General features: G+C 34.7%; 2 protein-coding genes across 2 annotated transcripts in view; both read left to right on the top strand.

Moving 5' to 3' along the window:
• Positions 1 to 8,921: 8,921 nt before the first annotated feature.
• Positions 8,922 to 11,526, top strand: LOC136800041 (uncharacterized). The gene is made up of 2 exons (XM_067056657.1): positions 8,922 to 9,224; positions 9,678 to 11,526. The coding sequence occupies exons 1-2, from the start codon at positions 8,945 to 8,947 to the stop codon at positions 11,435 to 11,437; spliced, it is 2,040 nt and encodes a 679-aa protein (XP_066912758.1). The 5' UTR covers positions 8,922 to 8,944; the 3' UTR covers positions 11,438 to 11,526.
• A 903-nt stretch (positions 11,527 to 12,429) lies between these two features.
• The window catches only part of LOC136800040 (N-acetylgalactosamine kinase-like), a 39,337-nt gene continuing 36,056 nt past the window's right edge, over positions 12,430 to 15,710 (top strand). The window contains exons 1-2 of the mRNA XM_067056656.1: positions 12,430 to 12,507; positions 12,762 to 12,819. The gene's annotated coding sequence lies outside the window, so the exon portion shown is untranslated. The remainder of the gene's footprint in view (positions 12,508 to 12,761; positions 12,820 to 15,710) is intronic.

Here is a 15,710-nt window from a genome sequence, read left to right as displayed (position 1 = left end):
CAGACCAGTCTGGAAAGGAGGGAAATGTGGAAATGTTACGCCGGAGCTGCACCAACTTTAATAGACCATGGCCAGGTACCTCAAAACGTTTCACTTTTTTTCAAAATGTCGGTGAATAAACTTTTGATATCTTTCTTGGTCAATTTGAGGGTGCTGATTCGGAATGTTACCAAGCTTGAAAACCCGCACAGTTTTTACGTAATTTGCAATTTTTTGCGTTTTTAGGCAAAATTGTAAGCCCTGAAAATACACCGTTTAAGGAGTCTCAGCATTTCACGGTACTCCATTGCAGAGGCCCGGTAAAAATGGTAGGTAAAAATGCGCACTTTAGTACTGTGAAAGGTTAGAGGAATGTAAACATTGTGAATTTTTGTCTCTCCTTTAAAGAGATTGATTTAGATATTTGAACTTGATATCAATGATAATAGACCTTTTCGCCTTTGCGTCCGCCATATTGAATTGTATGCAAAAATTATGGTTGCCGAATTGCCGTGGTGAAATTCCCTTAGAAAGTATGCAAAACATATGCAAAAAGAAAGTATTAAATAAAAACTTACATGCATTATATTAAAGTGTAATCTTGTAGAAGAAAGATTAAATTTGCTTCTCTTCTAAACTAAAAACAATTATATTCCCTCATCTCTTAGAACAAGCACTTCAAAAGACCATAACATTAGACAGAATCTCAAACTGAAAAATCACCCGCGAAGGTAAAAAACAATCTTTATTCGGCTGACGGCAAATTATTCTCCTGGGAATAGAGCCGCCAAATGATCAAATCAAAACATTGATAAAGTGTGACGTCATAATTACTGCTTTCAGTTTGCGTGTTTTGAAAGTTTGATGTGTGTACTCCGTCTTCGTGGAATTTTTTAATGGCATGAAAACAGAATATGCAATGTCTTTAAGAACAAATTCCTAAAAGGCTTTTGTTGTTCTGTAAATATTTCCTTTTGGATTAAGAAATTCCATCTTTTATTGTTCTAATGATTATAATATTTATTTATAAGATGCTTTATTGTCTTTTTAATCTTTGTGTAAACTTGCATATGTTTTGCATACATTCCAACTAAATCCAACCACGGCATTTTCGTTCCTGTATTTTTGCATACAATTCAATATGGCGGACGCAAAGGCGAAAAGGTCTATTTTATAAGTCTCTCCTGAAAATTTCACAAAAATTCATCAAGAGGAAAAGAAGTTATGATTAAAAGGAGTTCTTTACCTACCGTTTTTCTGCTATGTTTCCTTATGAGAACCAGATGTTTACCTACCGTTTTTTTACGGAGGAGAGTGAATTTTCCGTGATCGCTAAAATCAAAACAATGGAAAATTGGATTGACGCGTGCGCAGTCGACACTCCTAAACGGTGTATTTCATGATTTTGGGGGGGGGGTCTTCAAAATCAAAAAAGACCTATACCACGTGATAGAGCTCTTCAAACTGAGCAAAAAAATGTATTATTAGTCTCAACTTTTCTAGATCAAAAGTTATGGGCGTTTTTTGTGGTCAAAAAGTGCTATAATTTTGCATAAATTATGCAGATTGTGGGGAAATTCCCTGTTTTCAATCAATTGTTGACCATAAAATCGTCTATAACTTTTGATCTAAAAAAGTTGAGACTTTGATATACAGTAGGGCAGCCATCGAAAAATTGTTCTATTCGCGTCACCCGCCCACATCATATTTTTTGCTGATTTTCCCGTGCGGATAGACGCGGAAAAAAATCCGGGAAAAACAATTTGTTCTTTTAAAGTATAGCTTTTTTCTCAATTGCTCTGGCGGCCATAGAAAAATTGTTTTGTTTGCGTTACCACCCTCCTACCTCAAGTTACTGGCGTGATTTAAAAAAACCCGGGAATTTTTTCGACCGCCCGTCCGCCCGCATGCATTTTTAACACCCGTTGCGACGCGAACAGAGCATTTTTTCGATGACCGCCTAGTACATTTTTTTGCTCAGTTTGAAGAGCTCTATCACGTGGTATAGGTCTTTTTTGATTTTGAAGACCCCCAAAAAATCACAAATTTTCAGGGCTTAAAAACACAAAAAATCGCAAATTACGCAAAAACTGCGGGTTTTCAAGCTTGGTAACTTTCAGATTTGGAATCAGCACCCTCAAATTGAGTAAGAAACATGTCAAAAAGTTGGTCACAGACATTTTGAATTTTTTCTTTATTTTTGAAACAATAACAATCCACTGGCCACGGCCTATAACTGGGAAAAGTTGAAGGCAGCAGATCTATAACCTCAAATCTACGCCGGAGATATCCGGTGCACAAGCCGCAATTTCCAGACTGGCATTCAGACAGACAGAGTCCATAAGGACCTATCGCAGCGCCATCGTTATTCAAATCAGAAAGCGAAGATCGATCGATAAATCCAATAGTATACGGCAGATTTTCTGACTAGAGAGCCCATCACTTTTTAGGTGCCCCCAACGATTTAGGTCTCCCTTGAGAAATTGCTTGCATTAGACAAAAATGGCAAAATATGATGTGGATCGCGCGCCGCCATGTTTGAATGAAAATGGTACCAAGATTTAGCTCATGAAAGCCGCCATTCAAATACAAACTTTGAAGCCCCCACAACTTGCTATCAATTGCAATTTGAAGTTAACAGTAAATTTCTTTGATATCTTTGACTACCTAAATTTCTTTTGTATATATATACAGCAATTTTTTTTACAAAAAAATTAAGTTCAGCTATTTTTTTTACAAAAAATTGAGTTCAAAATTGCACAGAAAGGTGGACTGAACTTTTTCATCTACAGCATGGCTCAGAATTTAAATAATTTCTCATATGTCATAGTTTATAAAAATGTTCATTTTGTTAAAAAGCGCCGGTTTATTTTTTCATGAATCCCTTTTGCAGTTTTGCGGTGCATTTTTTTGGTTGAAAGTCAGGTAAACAATAGGGCGGTTCAAGTTATAGTCCTTTACTCCCCTGTGGACAACATGGATTTTCCGTAACAATTTTACTTTTGAAAAACTTCAGGATTTCCGTAACATTCAAGATTTTTCCAATACATACCTTGAGATCGGGTAAGTTGCATCAATAGACCTTTTTTTAAAGAGGCAGCCATGTTGAATAATTATGTACTCCAGCATAAAAACAATGATACAGCCATGCATAATTTTTAAAATATGCATGATACAGTAATTATGCATGGCTGTATCATTGTTTTTATGCTGGAGTACATAATATTCAACATGGCTGCCTCATTAAAAAAAGGTCTATGGAGGCTAACATGCATAGCCCTCAAATAAATCAAAACAAAAATGATAGAGTAGAGCTGCGAGCGGAGCTGCATAGTTCATTTGTTTTGAAATTTTGCTGCTTTGATTGGTCAATCATTTGGTGGCTATGCAAGTTTCCCTCCACTGATGCAAATTGCCCGACTTCATGGTATATATGACTAAATAATGAGGAAAAATCCTGGATTTTTCGAAACCTTTTTCAAATTTCTCAGGATTTCCAAGTGAAAAAAAATCCAAAAAGCCCTGTCATCCACAGTGGGGTAATGGTTTTTTTCTGGAACTGCGCACAGCGGCGGATCTGAGGGGGTTCAAATGGTTCAGCTGAACCACCCAACCCTTTTAGTAAATAAAAAAAACAAAGACCTTTTCTTCAAGTGAAATCTAGTTTTCTGATCGGAACTGATTTTCCTTTTTGGTCATATCTCGATATTATTTTACCAGGGGTTGTATGCATGTGGCGTGCGTTTCCGTGGTGCGCGCGACAAACTTAGCTTTTTCCGCGCTAAAAAATCTTTAGGTTATGTGTGTACGGCGTAGCTAGCTTTCCCGCGCTGTAAAAAATCTTTGTTATGACTTTTTTTTGCGGGATTAATATCTAGCTGTGTTCTGTGCTAGGAAAATCTTTGATTTTGAACCTGGTTCAGAAAATACATCCAGTGAAATGGCAAATTTGAGGTGGTTCAAAGAAATTTCTCGAAAATACGAGACCGACCGTTTTGAGCGTAAAAGATTTTCCTACAAAAATAACTTTCAGTTGCATGTCGTCGCCGGCACAATATTGAAATGATTTGAAGGGTAGCTATTCGTACGGCAAACGACCTCACTTCTTTGCAAGCGTTCAATGCAGTGTTTTAAAGTTTAAAGAAAGGAATTGAAGTCCTGAAAAGTGGTAATAATCAGGCAATTACTTATCTTTTTGAGGACATTTTTGGTTCAATTTAATCAGTAAATTTGAGAATCACACAACAATCAATGTATGATGATTTTGACAAAGACTCTGTGTTATGGAATTTGCATCTGCTTTTGTTTGATGTGGTGAAGAGTGACAAAAGAAAAAGACTTTCATTCTGAGGAAACATTTTTGTTTTGGTTTATCTTTAGAGGAAAAGATTCATACCAACAAAAACAAAATTTAAATCAATTTTGCTTGATAAATGAAGTTTGGAATTTATTATGGGAAAGGACTTATTTGTGAATATTTGGTGGAAGTTTATTGTTTCTTGAATATAATCACGAATTTACGTTTGGCTCTTCTCCCATCATCGGGCATCTGGAATATCACGGGGAAAAATCTACCTAGCTACATATGGATCACAAGATTTGCGATTGGCTACGTTTCGAGAGGTTCTTCTCCCATCATTGGACATTGATGAATTTCACATTGCTACGTTTCAAGAGAGATTCTTCTCCCATCATTGGACATTGATGAATTTCACATGGAAAAAAAAGCTAGCTAGCTTTATTTTTGAAAACTGTTATAGAAAAACAAAACAAAATTTGTTTTATAACAGAGACTGGAAGAAAGGTTAGGGAACAACACTTTAGCAATTTGTGATGATTGAATTTGGTTGAAGAATGAAATTTCTGGAAAGGTGAACCTTCATGCATGCTTTAAGATAATGTGATGCGAGGAAATATTTTTGGTTTCGTCATGTCATAAGAAGAGAGTTCATACCACTTTATACTTGCAAAACAAAACTAAGATTACTTTTACGTGATCATGAAAATGTGGTGTACTTTTATACAAAAAGAGACATTGGTGACCTCTGAAAAAATTACCCTCTTGTGCTTAATTGTAGGGGGACATTTTGCAATTTTTTGGAAAAAAATCACCCAATTAGCTTTTTGTAATGACCTCCAATTTATGAAATTTTTCTGATAAAGTGCCAAACCTTCATTTTCCTTGGGTTTTTTGGGAAAATAACCCCAAAATCAGTTAATAATGACCCCCCATTTCATGAATTTTCTCTGAGAGTACTGCCCCTGCATCTTCCACCCCCTACAAGTAAGCATAAAAGAGTACGGTTGAATGCAGAATTCATGAAATGATATATAACAACAATCTCTACCAAAAGAATTATAAACAACACTCCATACAATTGTGAAAGTTGAAAAAGTGCTTTCCTACAGATTGTTGATGATTACTGTTAGTACCTTTAATAATGCTTAAAACATCAAACTTTTTACTTTGAATGTAAAAAGTACTTTTTTATGAGATTATTCATCTAATTTGAGAGCTAGAATTCCTTGAGTCTATTTACACATGAAACACATTATATCAGTACTCATGGTGTACTCCACTTTTTGGCAATCTTTTATTTTTCCATCTTAAGAATATTGTATTCCCTTGTATGTATTATATAAATAATCTCCTTTATTTTTTAACTTGATCACTGTTTTCAAAATATTATCCATTTCTGGTTTTATAATGTAAACATACTCAACATGAAAAGTTTTTGCTTGATTGTCAGCCAATTTATTCGCTACAAAGAAATTCCATAAAAAAATGGTTATAATGAAACTGAAGTGTCTAAAGTATTTAATATTATAAATTGTCTTATTTTTTCTTCAAACTTTTCTTCAAAACCATTTATTTGCTCTTTTATCTATGGCTTTCTCATAAACATTTTCTGCAAGAACCATGAATATATAAAAAAATATATACACCAAGCAAGCAGTTCTGAGCATGCTCTGGGTGTCTGTTTTATCAAAATAAAAGGTTAAACCAAAGAAACATAAGAAATATAATACTAACTATATTTCCGTTTTATGAACGTTTTGTGTGATAAGATTGAAAAGAAACTAGATGTGCGCAATTGCAGTTAGGGAATTTCCCAATGTATATATGAATATCACCACAAACGATTATTACACGTTCAGCCTCTGGCTGTTCAAGCCGGGACAAAAAAAAATTGGCCTACCGCCCTCCTTTCAACGCATGGGACCATTCAAAAAGTACGTACGCTCGAGAGGGGGGAGGAGTACTCCCAAAAGCGTATGAGGGGGAGGGAGTACTCCCAAAAGCGTATGAGGGGGAGGGGGTCCTTGAGGAGAAGTACGTACGCTCGTAATTTTTCCTAAACTGTCTTTTTTGAGAGAAAAACGCAATATTTTCACATCAAAGAATGGTTTTTGCGATTGTTATTTTTCATTTCTTTCCTTTGGTATTTTTGTTCATCTTATAGATTCTTTTAATTTCTTGAGACTTTGTTATAAATACGATTGGATACCTACATATTCTGCTGTTACAAGAGTTACAAGTTTCGACTTTGGTTAGGGGGGGGGGTGTACTAAAAAGCGTAAAAAAGCGTACAAGGGGGAGGGGGAGTCAAAAATTTGCCTTTTTTGAGCGTACGTACTTTTTGAATGGTCCCCCGCTGAGGCCTATGTTTGGAAAAAAGGTGACACCGCCCAAACAGGGCGGGTGCCAAATTTACGCCCAAAACGTTTGTTCCGAAAATTTTTTTTTGAAAAGAGATTTTTGAACCCCCTCAGAAAAATCCCAGATCCGCCTCTGGCGCATAGCACTTTTGAAGGATTAATATTTGATATGCATTTCGTCGGGCAAGTTTCCCTCCACTGATGCAAGTTACAGTACCCGACTTCACGGCAAGTGACCAAAAATAAGCTACAGTAATCTTGGGAATTTTTAAACTCAAAATAAAGTTAGCCGGTTTCATGAGCTTTCCTATTATGGTATATAAATGAAGACAAATAAATAGATTGGCAAACATGAAGAAATAGAAGAAAAACTAAGAATTCACCCCCTGGATATCCAAAAATATTTAGATTGTTTCATTTTGTTCAATCGCAAACACTCGTGAAAACGCCAAATATTTTGTTATCATCGAATCACTGCGATATTGATTGTTTTATTTTGTTCAATTAAAAAATTGTTGTGTAATTATCTAAAGATGAGGAAAAACTCTTTAGAATCAACGATTGAAATATAAGACCTGATAAGACCGCTCATCATCCAAAGCACTGAAACTGGCTGAAAATCCATTAGCGCCAAAAATTTCGGCCAGTCATTAAGCTTCATCATAATGCCATAATCTCATCGGTTGAATAAAGACTTTCTTTTAGAGCACACTGAGAAAAAGTGACCACTTTCGTGTTTATTGTAGCCAAAAGGCTTTAAGCTAATAGTCTAATTTCGACTATTTTAATTTAATTTTTTGTATACTAATAGCTTAGTTGCAAACAAACTCGGTAAAAATATGATTGCCTTTGCCGAAGACTTTTCGTATACCAAGGCAATAGAAATATTTTGTGATCGAAGGCAAAAATAATAACATCTATGTTATTCCCAAGAGCAATTAAAAAAGACAAACTTTTTCTCTTTGTTTTGAATGTGTTATTTTATCAAACAATCAGAAACAACAAATTGTCATCTTGATTGTGAGAGAAAATACTAGAAGCTGATTGGATGCAATAAAACGAGTCGTAGTGAAAACTCGTTGAGCAGATGTTAGACATCAGGTCTGACACTCTGGCTATTTTAATTTTAGATTTTGATATAAACATTGCATTGGGAAAACTTCTTTCAATGGGTTTTATGCGTTGAAACATTGCATTGGGAAAACTTCTTTCAATGGGTTTTATGTGTTGACTGTGTAACTGTAAGCATTGTCTTGTTGGAATAAGAAAGAAAAAAGAGGTAAGTCTAGCCTAATTGTCAGCTGTTTAGGGGCATTAAAAGAACATGAGATATTATTAATATCAAAACCAAAAGACACAGATTTTACCCAGCTGATTGAATTGGCCCCCTAATGTAGTGCTTTAGCATGGGAGGCAGCCGATACATAGTGTCCTCCCCCCCTGGATTCAGGGGGGAATGGGTTTTGAGGTCAATAGGATGTTTTTTGAAGCCAGGGTGGGGGAAAACGAGGGGGGAATGGAAAATTTTCATTCTAGGCATGGGGGGGGGACTCACCAAAATCAATTCAAAATTGAAAAACATCTGGTTTTATGAGATGATGTTGTGATCAAGAATATCAAGACCATAGACAGTTTGAGTAGGTTAGCTATCTTATTTTATTTAAAATAATAAGCGTTAAATTCATCAAATTACAGCTTTTAATGCTTGAGGGGGGACAGAGAAATTTTTGGAGGCAGGGTGGGGAAAAATGAGGGGGGAAAATGGAAAATTTTCATTCTAGGCATGGGGGAAGAGACCCTGAAGGACACTGTGCAATATGGGCTATGGAAATTTAGCTAAAACAGTCTGAGAAATTATTATAATTGCACGCTTACATCTGTGGCTTAACAATGCAATGTCACACATGTGTACTTAATACACTTTTACCAGTGGTTATAATTACAGTCTAGAAAAACTATGAGATTTTGATTGCTGACCCTTGAGAATTTCAGTTCAGTTTGATTTGTTGGATTAATAAATCAGTTGGAATAGCTGCCAAAATGGCTCTGTCTTTGGCCCGGACAGCCTGGGAGAAAGTCTGGGGTTTTCGGAAAATATGATTTTTTGACCTGGACAACGTTGTAAGCACTGAGCATGTTTTCTATCAGCATGTTTTTCTAATGAGACACAAAATCAGCCAAGTCATTTATAACTAGAAACCAATCAACTTCTCACCAAAATTTTTAGCAGACTAGAAATGATATTCAAACTGTATCGTTACAAACACTTTTCTTTTTAAGTAAAACTTTTACAAACTATAAAAATATGGTTGAAACAAAAGAACTGATTGCAGACCGAGATTGGTTGATCAAAGCTTGTGCTCTAATGAAGAAACGGTACGAAGAACAATCTAAACTTGTTAAACAAAACAAACAAAATTTGATCGATAATGAAGCCATCTTTATTAACCATGTTGTGATGAAAAGACGTTTTGTTATCAGTTACATCCAACCTTTTCATGGATGTGTAGATGAAATGGTGTTTGAGGAGTTGTCTCCTTTCGTCAATCCTAATCAATTCAAGAATGGAGTGCTTGTTGTCAGTAGTAAGCTTTTACATCATACTTAAATTATTTGCATTATTTAGATTATCTAAATGCACACAGTTTTTTAAACGCCGAGAGGCTGAAATTCAGTCCAGAGAATTGATCCCTGAAAACTGCCCCTCAAGGAAAGTTGCTATAAATATCCTGAAAATTCTGCTTGAATCCCCTAATGATTTAATAGTAGTACATTGAAATATTTGTCTCTTTTTACGATTCATTTTATTTTGTTTAGTACTTTCACATTTTTCCCTCCCGGGGTCAGATCTTTGATATTTAACATAGTATAATTAGCATAAACTGAATCTCACTAATGAGGGCTACAGTATGCCAAAAAATCAGAAGCAGATTTTCTTTGTTATTATAATAAAATTGGTTCAATGATATTTTTCCTAAGATGAAGCAAATGTGAAAAAAAAGACTTTTCAGTATCTTATCATCTTGTTTATTTTATAGAATACCCCTCGACTTCATTGACGAATGGCAGTCATTTTAATGGTGACGCTTTTGAAGACACACTCAATGAAACAAATCAAAACTTCCCTACCATCAACACCATCCAGATACTGTGTGAAGCAAAAGAATTCATTAATTGTGGAACTATTTTCTCAGCATCAGAAATATATGCTTTGGGAAAGAAAAGTTTTCACGGAATGCTAGGCCCGTTAAAGAAATGTTTCCTCAGCCTATCAGGATTGGAACGGCTTTCTATCTCAGAATCTAGATACATGAGCTCGTTAATTACCCAAGTGACAAAATCTGCTTTTGAGGCTGTCAAAGATAAACTAACCATTCTGTATTGCGAGCCATCAAAACCTTTGTATGTTCGAATGTTGTTATTATGCCCTCAAACAATTGGGGAGAAGAACTCTGTTCGTATTTTGCAAATTCGTGATGATGACGGGAGAGCCACCAAGAAATCAAGAGCTTGTTTTGAAGAAGGGAGCTACACTGCAAGCTACGACATATTGAAAGGCCTTGTTGTAGATAATACTACTGCAAATAAAGATGTCACCTCCCTTAAAGCTATATTCTGTTGGCCAACTTCTAAAAATCAAATGGATTCTCAGCCACCACACTCTAGTAAGTCTATCCTACAAGTTCAAGTGGCTCTTGGTGAACAGCAGTCTCCATTAAATGATATTTTCTTGGAATTAACCAACCTCGATTCAATTGCAAATACGACATTGAATGAGTTATCAAATAGCAGTGACAACTCAATGTCGTTAGAAATGACCACCATGTACGAGAATTTATCAGTTTTCAAAGAAACTGTCTCCAGTTTTTCACTTTATAATGAAAACAAGGAAGAACAATCTGGTAAAGATGGAAACATTGCTGACGAGGATGAGGATGATGACCTTGAGAAACCAATGACTCAACTCTTACGTGAAAAACTGGTCCGTAGAGACCACGATTTCACTGACAAGCTATGGATGTTCCTTAGGAATTCACATAATGGAGAAGAGATGAAATTTTATCTTGAAGATGTCATCAATGATATAGTTCATGGTTCCTTACAGCCTGCCATTAGTCCCATCAATTCAACTAAATTAGCCAAGCTGGTCCGCAAAATGTACACAGAGGAAAGCGAGGAAACTAAGTATCCAATCAAGGAGAAAATTCTGGAATTTCTTTCCAATGATGCATCTGTAGTTAATCTTATTGTTGAGATTGGTTTCGAGAAGTTACGAAAAGATTATTATCATTATTTCCTGACCAACGAGCTAACTATAGCATCCTCAATGGATAAAATGCGTGGTAAGCAACAGATGGGCTTTAACAACCATGCTTCTAGTATTGCGTTTCTATGGAAACTACATTGCTGCTTGGAGATTGTCACAACGCCAACCGTTTACCTAAGCCTTGATCACGATAGCCAGAGAAGTTTGTTAAACGCCGCTTTAGACTATTATACACAACACAAAGTGCAATCGACAAGCCCTAAATTTTGTTTGTCACTTTTACCTGTTCACGATACTTTAGCGAATGTTTTGAATTCGTGTACGTCTCGGTTACCGGATCATTGGAAAGAGGGGATTCTTCGTACCAACAAAGCTGGGATACAGGAATCATGTATTGTTTCACAATCGAACTCTAATAATAATGCTGGTGATGAGTTGACGTCAGCTTCGGTTACCTCCACAAGTGAAATTGATAAAGATATGAAAGTTGGAATCGTGCTAAATGAAAGTGTCATTGAGCTACCTCAATAATTTTATGAATTTTTATCTTAAAATATTATGAAAAATATTAAAAATTAAAGTAACGTAAATTTTCTACTATTCCGTTGATCTATGTTGCCCTCCAATATCTCGATATATCAATGTTACTAATATGTTTTACGTTTAGAAGTGTTGTTTCTTGTAATGTTTGCACCGTCAGAAATTTATTTCCTACGCCTTGTGTGTCCAAAAAAGATGAACTGAATGTATATAAAATTACTCAAAGTCATCTTTTTTAAATTGATTTATTGATGGTGAATTTAGATTTTAAGTTTTCTGCAATTTTCAAAGAACTAAAAGAGCTTAAAATATGAATTCTATTGCAAGGACCTCTAAGATTCAGTTAATTCTTAAATTTTTATTAGTTTTAGTTTCCTGTTAGTATCAATAAACTTAAATATTTAGACTTATCGTATATTTTGTAAGCTGTATTTTTAATGTAATTGGACTTTGACCATTACTGTTACAATATTTGTCTGACAAAAGTCAAATTAATGTTTTATTATTTTATAATTAATTCTCTCACGACATTTTGAGGATAAGAAGTCTTCCCAAGAAATATATCCTAACTTTGAATTCGGTCAACTTCAGGTGTTTGGTCTTATCCACGATATACATATATCAATTTAAAGTCACTTCTCAGGAATTATAACTTTCTTCGTTTTCAATTTCTTCGTCTCTGCAGTGTCATCAATTGGCAAGAATATCTCTTGGTATTTCACATTATTGTTTTTTTCTTTCAATCATTCCTATAGAGAGAGTATCTTTTTAATAACTCCTTAAAAATAGATGTGCTTTTGAGCCAATCTTAAGCATTACAATAGTGTGCTAGTATTCGAATGAATGGATAATCAGACTTGCTTAGGATTATTAGAATTATCAAGGAACATCTTTTTACTTCTTTTTGACTTTTGTTTACAGAATAATCAAAATAAAATAGCGGAACAAATACTATGTTACACTGTGCTACATTTTATGCTGCGTCATTCGATGGTCAAAATTAGCACTTTCACCCAAGTTGAAAAGTAGAAAATTTCAATATCTTCTTCGAAAAGAACCATGTAAGTATTATAAATGCTTTAGATTATTCTCTGGTTTCTCAAAAGCTTTGAAATGTTCTTAACTTGTTCTTAATATTTTGGCCATTATCAAAGCTTTAATGTTCTTATATAGTTTGCTCTTATGAAAAACGTGTATCTGAAAGGCCTTTAAAATGAAACAGTAAATTGAAGCTTCTGAAAATTACTCAAAAAGGTTTTCAACAACTTAAGACAAGACTCCATTGCAGCTTACTTACATTTTTTCAAATTTTTAGAGTTTCGATGACAACAACAAGATGATTGTCCTTCCACCGAAAGCTATTAATATTTATAGTAAGTGATGCTCTTGAATTGTTATTTGTTTGATTTACTTCCACGATTGACTTTTAGAGCTGTATAACTGGACTCTTTTGTGTGAGTCTTTTCGTAGCTTACACGCTTTTTTTATAAGAATATGTATAAGAATATCAGGGTGAAAATTGGCCAAATCGTAAGAATACCCTAAGAATACCCTCTAGGGTGAATTTCACAGAATTTGATAAGAATACAGTCATTTTGTATTTGGTTTGACAGAAACAACTGCTTCCTTTGTTAGAGATGAACTGAAGTTTTGAGGAAGAAATGTAATTTTAACCCAAATGTTCACTCAAAAGTCCAAAACTCTCAAATTGATCATTCCTCATGTTTGTAAAAAGTCTATAAACAAGTAAGATGACGTTAAGAATATTTCACCCTAATTTTGGCACTTTCTTATGAATACTTGACCCTCATCCAAAGTACACTTTTCTTATAAAAAAAGAGTGTATCTGTATTTTATCTGAAATGTAGATATTTTTATTTGCGTAATTAGGAAAGCCTAGTATTTAAGGTCTCTGAAAATGATTTCCACGAGGTTTCTTATCCATCATCAGTTTAAAAGAGCGAGTCTGCGAAGAATCAGTGCTAATTTTATTACATTCTGGTCATAGATCTAGAATACCTTAAAAGACGAAATTTTGGTGAGAATTAATTTTGGCGAACGACTCATTTTCGTTCAATATTTCAGCTGAAAAAAGAGGGGGGAAAGGGTTTTCAGAATTAGAAACTAAATTGAAAGAAAATTAAATTTGGCGAGAGTTTATTTTGGCGAATGACCTATAAATTTAAATTTAGCGGAAAGAAATTTTGGCGAATTTGGCGAAATTTTTAAGCAATAGACGATATCGGCTTTCAGATTTGACCCCGAGAATTCCCCACAATGCTTTGTGCGGAAACAATTTCACCGTGAACTTTTTTCCGCACAAAGCATTGTGGGGAATTCTCGGGGGTCAAATCTGAAAGCCGATATCGTCTATTCACCTAATTTGCCAAAATTTCTTTCCGCCAAAATTTCTTCCCTTAAGGCAATATGGAATTTAATCATATGAAGCCTAGTAGATAGCCCCGCACAATTTTTTTACAAAATCAATTTGAAGTCTTTAATTTCTTTACAAACGCTTGTTTGGAATTAATCTTTACCGCTGGAATTCGAAAAATGTTACCCGTGAAAACAAAGAAAGCTCTAGGTCCAATTCGTCATCTGGAGTTCGGCGTAAATCTCAAGGTTTCAATTTTGCTTACATGGGAAAGGTTGAAGATAAATCTTTAGCCTTCGACTATAACCTCATTAGTCACACTTGGCATGACTCAAAATTTTGCTATTCTACACTGAAGAAATAAATCAGTCATGAAATATTTTGTAAAACTGCTGCACACGGGAATATATAGCAGCCTCTATTTCAATGAAAAATAAATAAGAAGTCCAATAGTTAAAAAACTTAAAAAAGAACCAACTAAATAACAAATAGTTTTTGACGTTTTCCAACAGTCTACAACTCTAGTTTTTGCAAAAATTTTACTTTCTTGGAATTCCTTCCAAGAACCAACGGTTTCTGATTTCTTTTAAAAGATTTTGTAATTCCTGCTGAATTTGTTGACTTTAACCAACGAGTCCCCGTTCCTATAAAAATCTTTTAATGTTTCTTCATGTGTTTTCATACGAAAGAATCGTAGGTTACCTGCTTCTTTTTTAACGGTGGCATTTTGTTTTGGAAGAATTAGTCGCGCGGCTGAGGTCGAAAAAAGTGGCTAGAAAATGATTTTCGTGATACACCTCTTAGATTCCACTTTTTTCGATGGAAACTCTCGAATTAGTATATGTAAAAAGGTCAAAAAGGTGTTTAATTTTGCATAAATTAATGCAGATTGTGGGGAAATTCCCTGTTTTCCATCAGTTTTTTACCACAAATAGGCCAATAAATTTTGATCTAGAGAAGTTGGGACTTTGGTGTAATACACTTTTTTGCTCAGTTGAGAGCTCTATCATGTGATATAGGTCTTTTTTTAATTTGAAGACCCCCCAAAAATCATGAATTTCCAGGCCTTGCAATTTTGCCTGGAAACGCAAAAAATCGCCAATTACTCGTTACTTGCACGATAATATCGTGGAAACTTTTTGATTTTGTAATCTACACATACTAATTCGCGAGTTTCCGTTGTTTTTTTTGGAATCTAAAAGATGTATCACAAAATGAAACGTTTTTCGACCTCAGCCACGCGACTAAATTCATTTCTAATAATTGTGACTATGTTATTCATCCGTTGAACCAAAGTTTGATGCTTTACATTCACTTTATGAATTTGTTGCTCTAACCCAGCCATCATAAACAAATCTACAGGATATTTGAAACGATATTGACGATAAATACGCGGTATATCAATAACTGGTATTTCTATAATCAAATCCATCAAATATGCACTTAAATCCATCACATCAATTTTCGTACCGTTAAGAATTGATGAAAATCTTTCCAGTTGCTTAAACGGTTCCAAAATATTAGACTCGCGCCAACTAGGTAATGTCTTGTTCTTGGATTCTCTGTTATACAGCCATTCCACAAATGCAATAAATGGTTGCAAAAATTTCACATATAAATCTGCTAATACAATCACAAAAGCGTTATTGTCATCGAGAAAATGATGATGTTTGATCCGAAATAAAACATAAGTATATTTAAATTCAAACTTGATTTGTCTAAGATAACGCTTGTAATCATGAGGCGATGATAATATGTCCTCTCTTAATTGACATAAATTCTGCTCGGGTACAAAAAAGCTTGGCAAGTGATTGTTATGTAATGACCTGCAAAGATACTCTTAGACATCCTTATAGAATTTCTTTATGTTAAATTGAGTTGGTGAATAAT

This window comes from Clytia hemisphaerica, unplaced genomic scaffold, assembly GCF_902728285.1.
Source record: "Clytia hemisphaerica strain Z4C2 unplaced genomic scaffold, Clytia hemisphaerica genome assembly, whole genome shotgun sequence".
NCBI classification, from domain to species: domain Eukaryota; kingdom Metazoa; phylum Cnidaria; class Hydrozoa; order Leptothecata; family Clytiidae; genus Clytia; species Clytia hemisphaerica.
The sequence above is the reverse complement of the archived record's forward strand: the minus strand, read 5'-3'. Positions and strand labels throughout refer to the sequence as shown.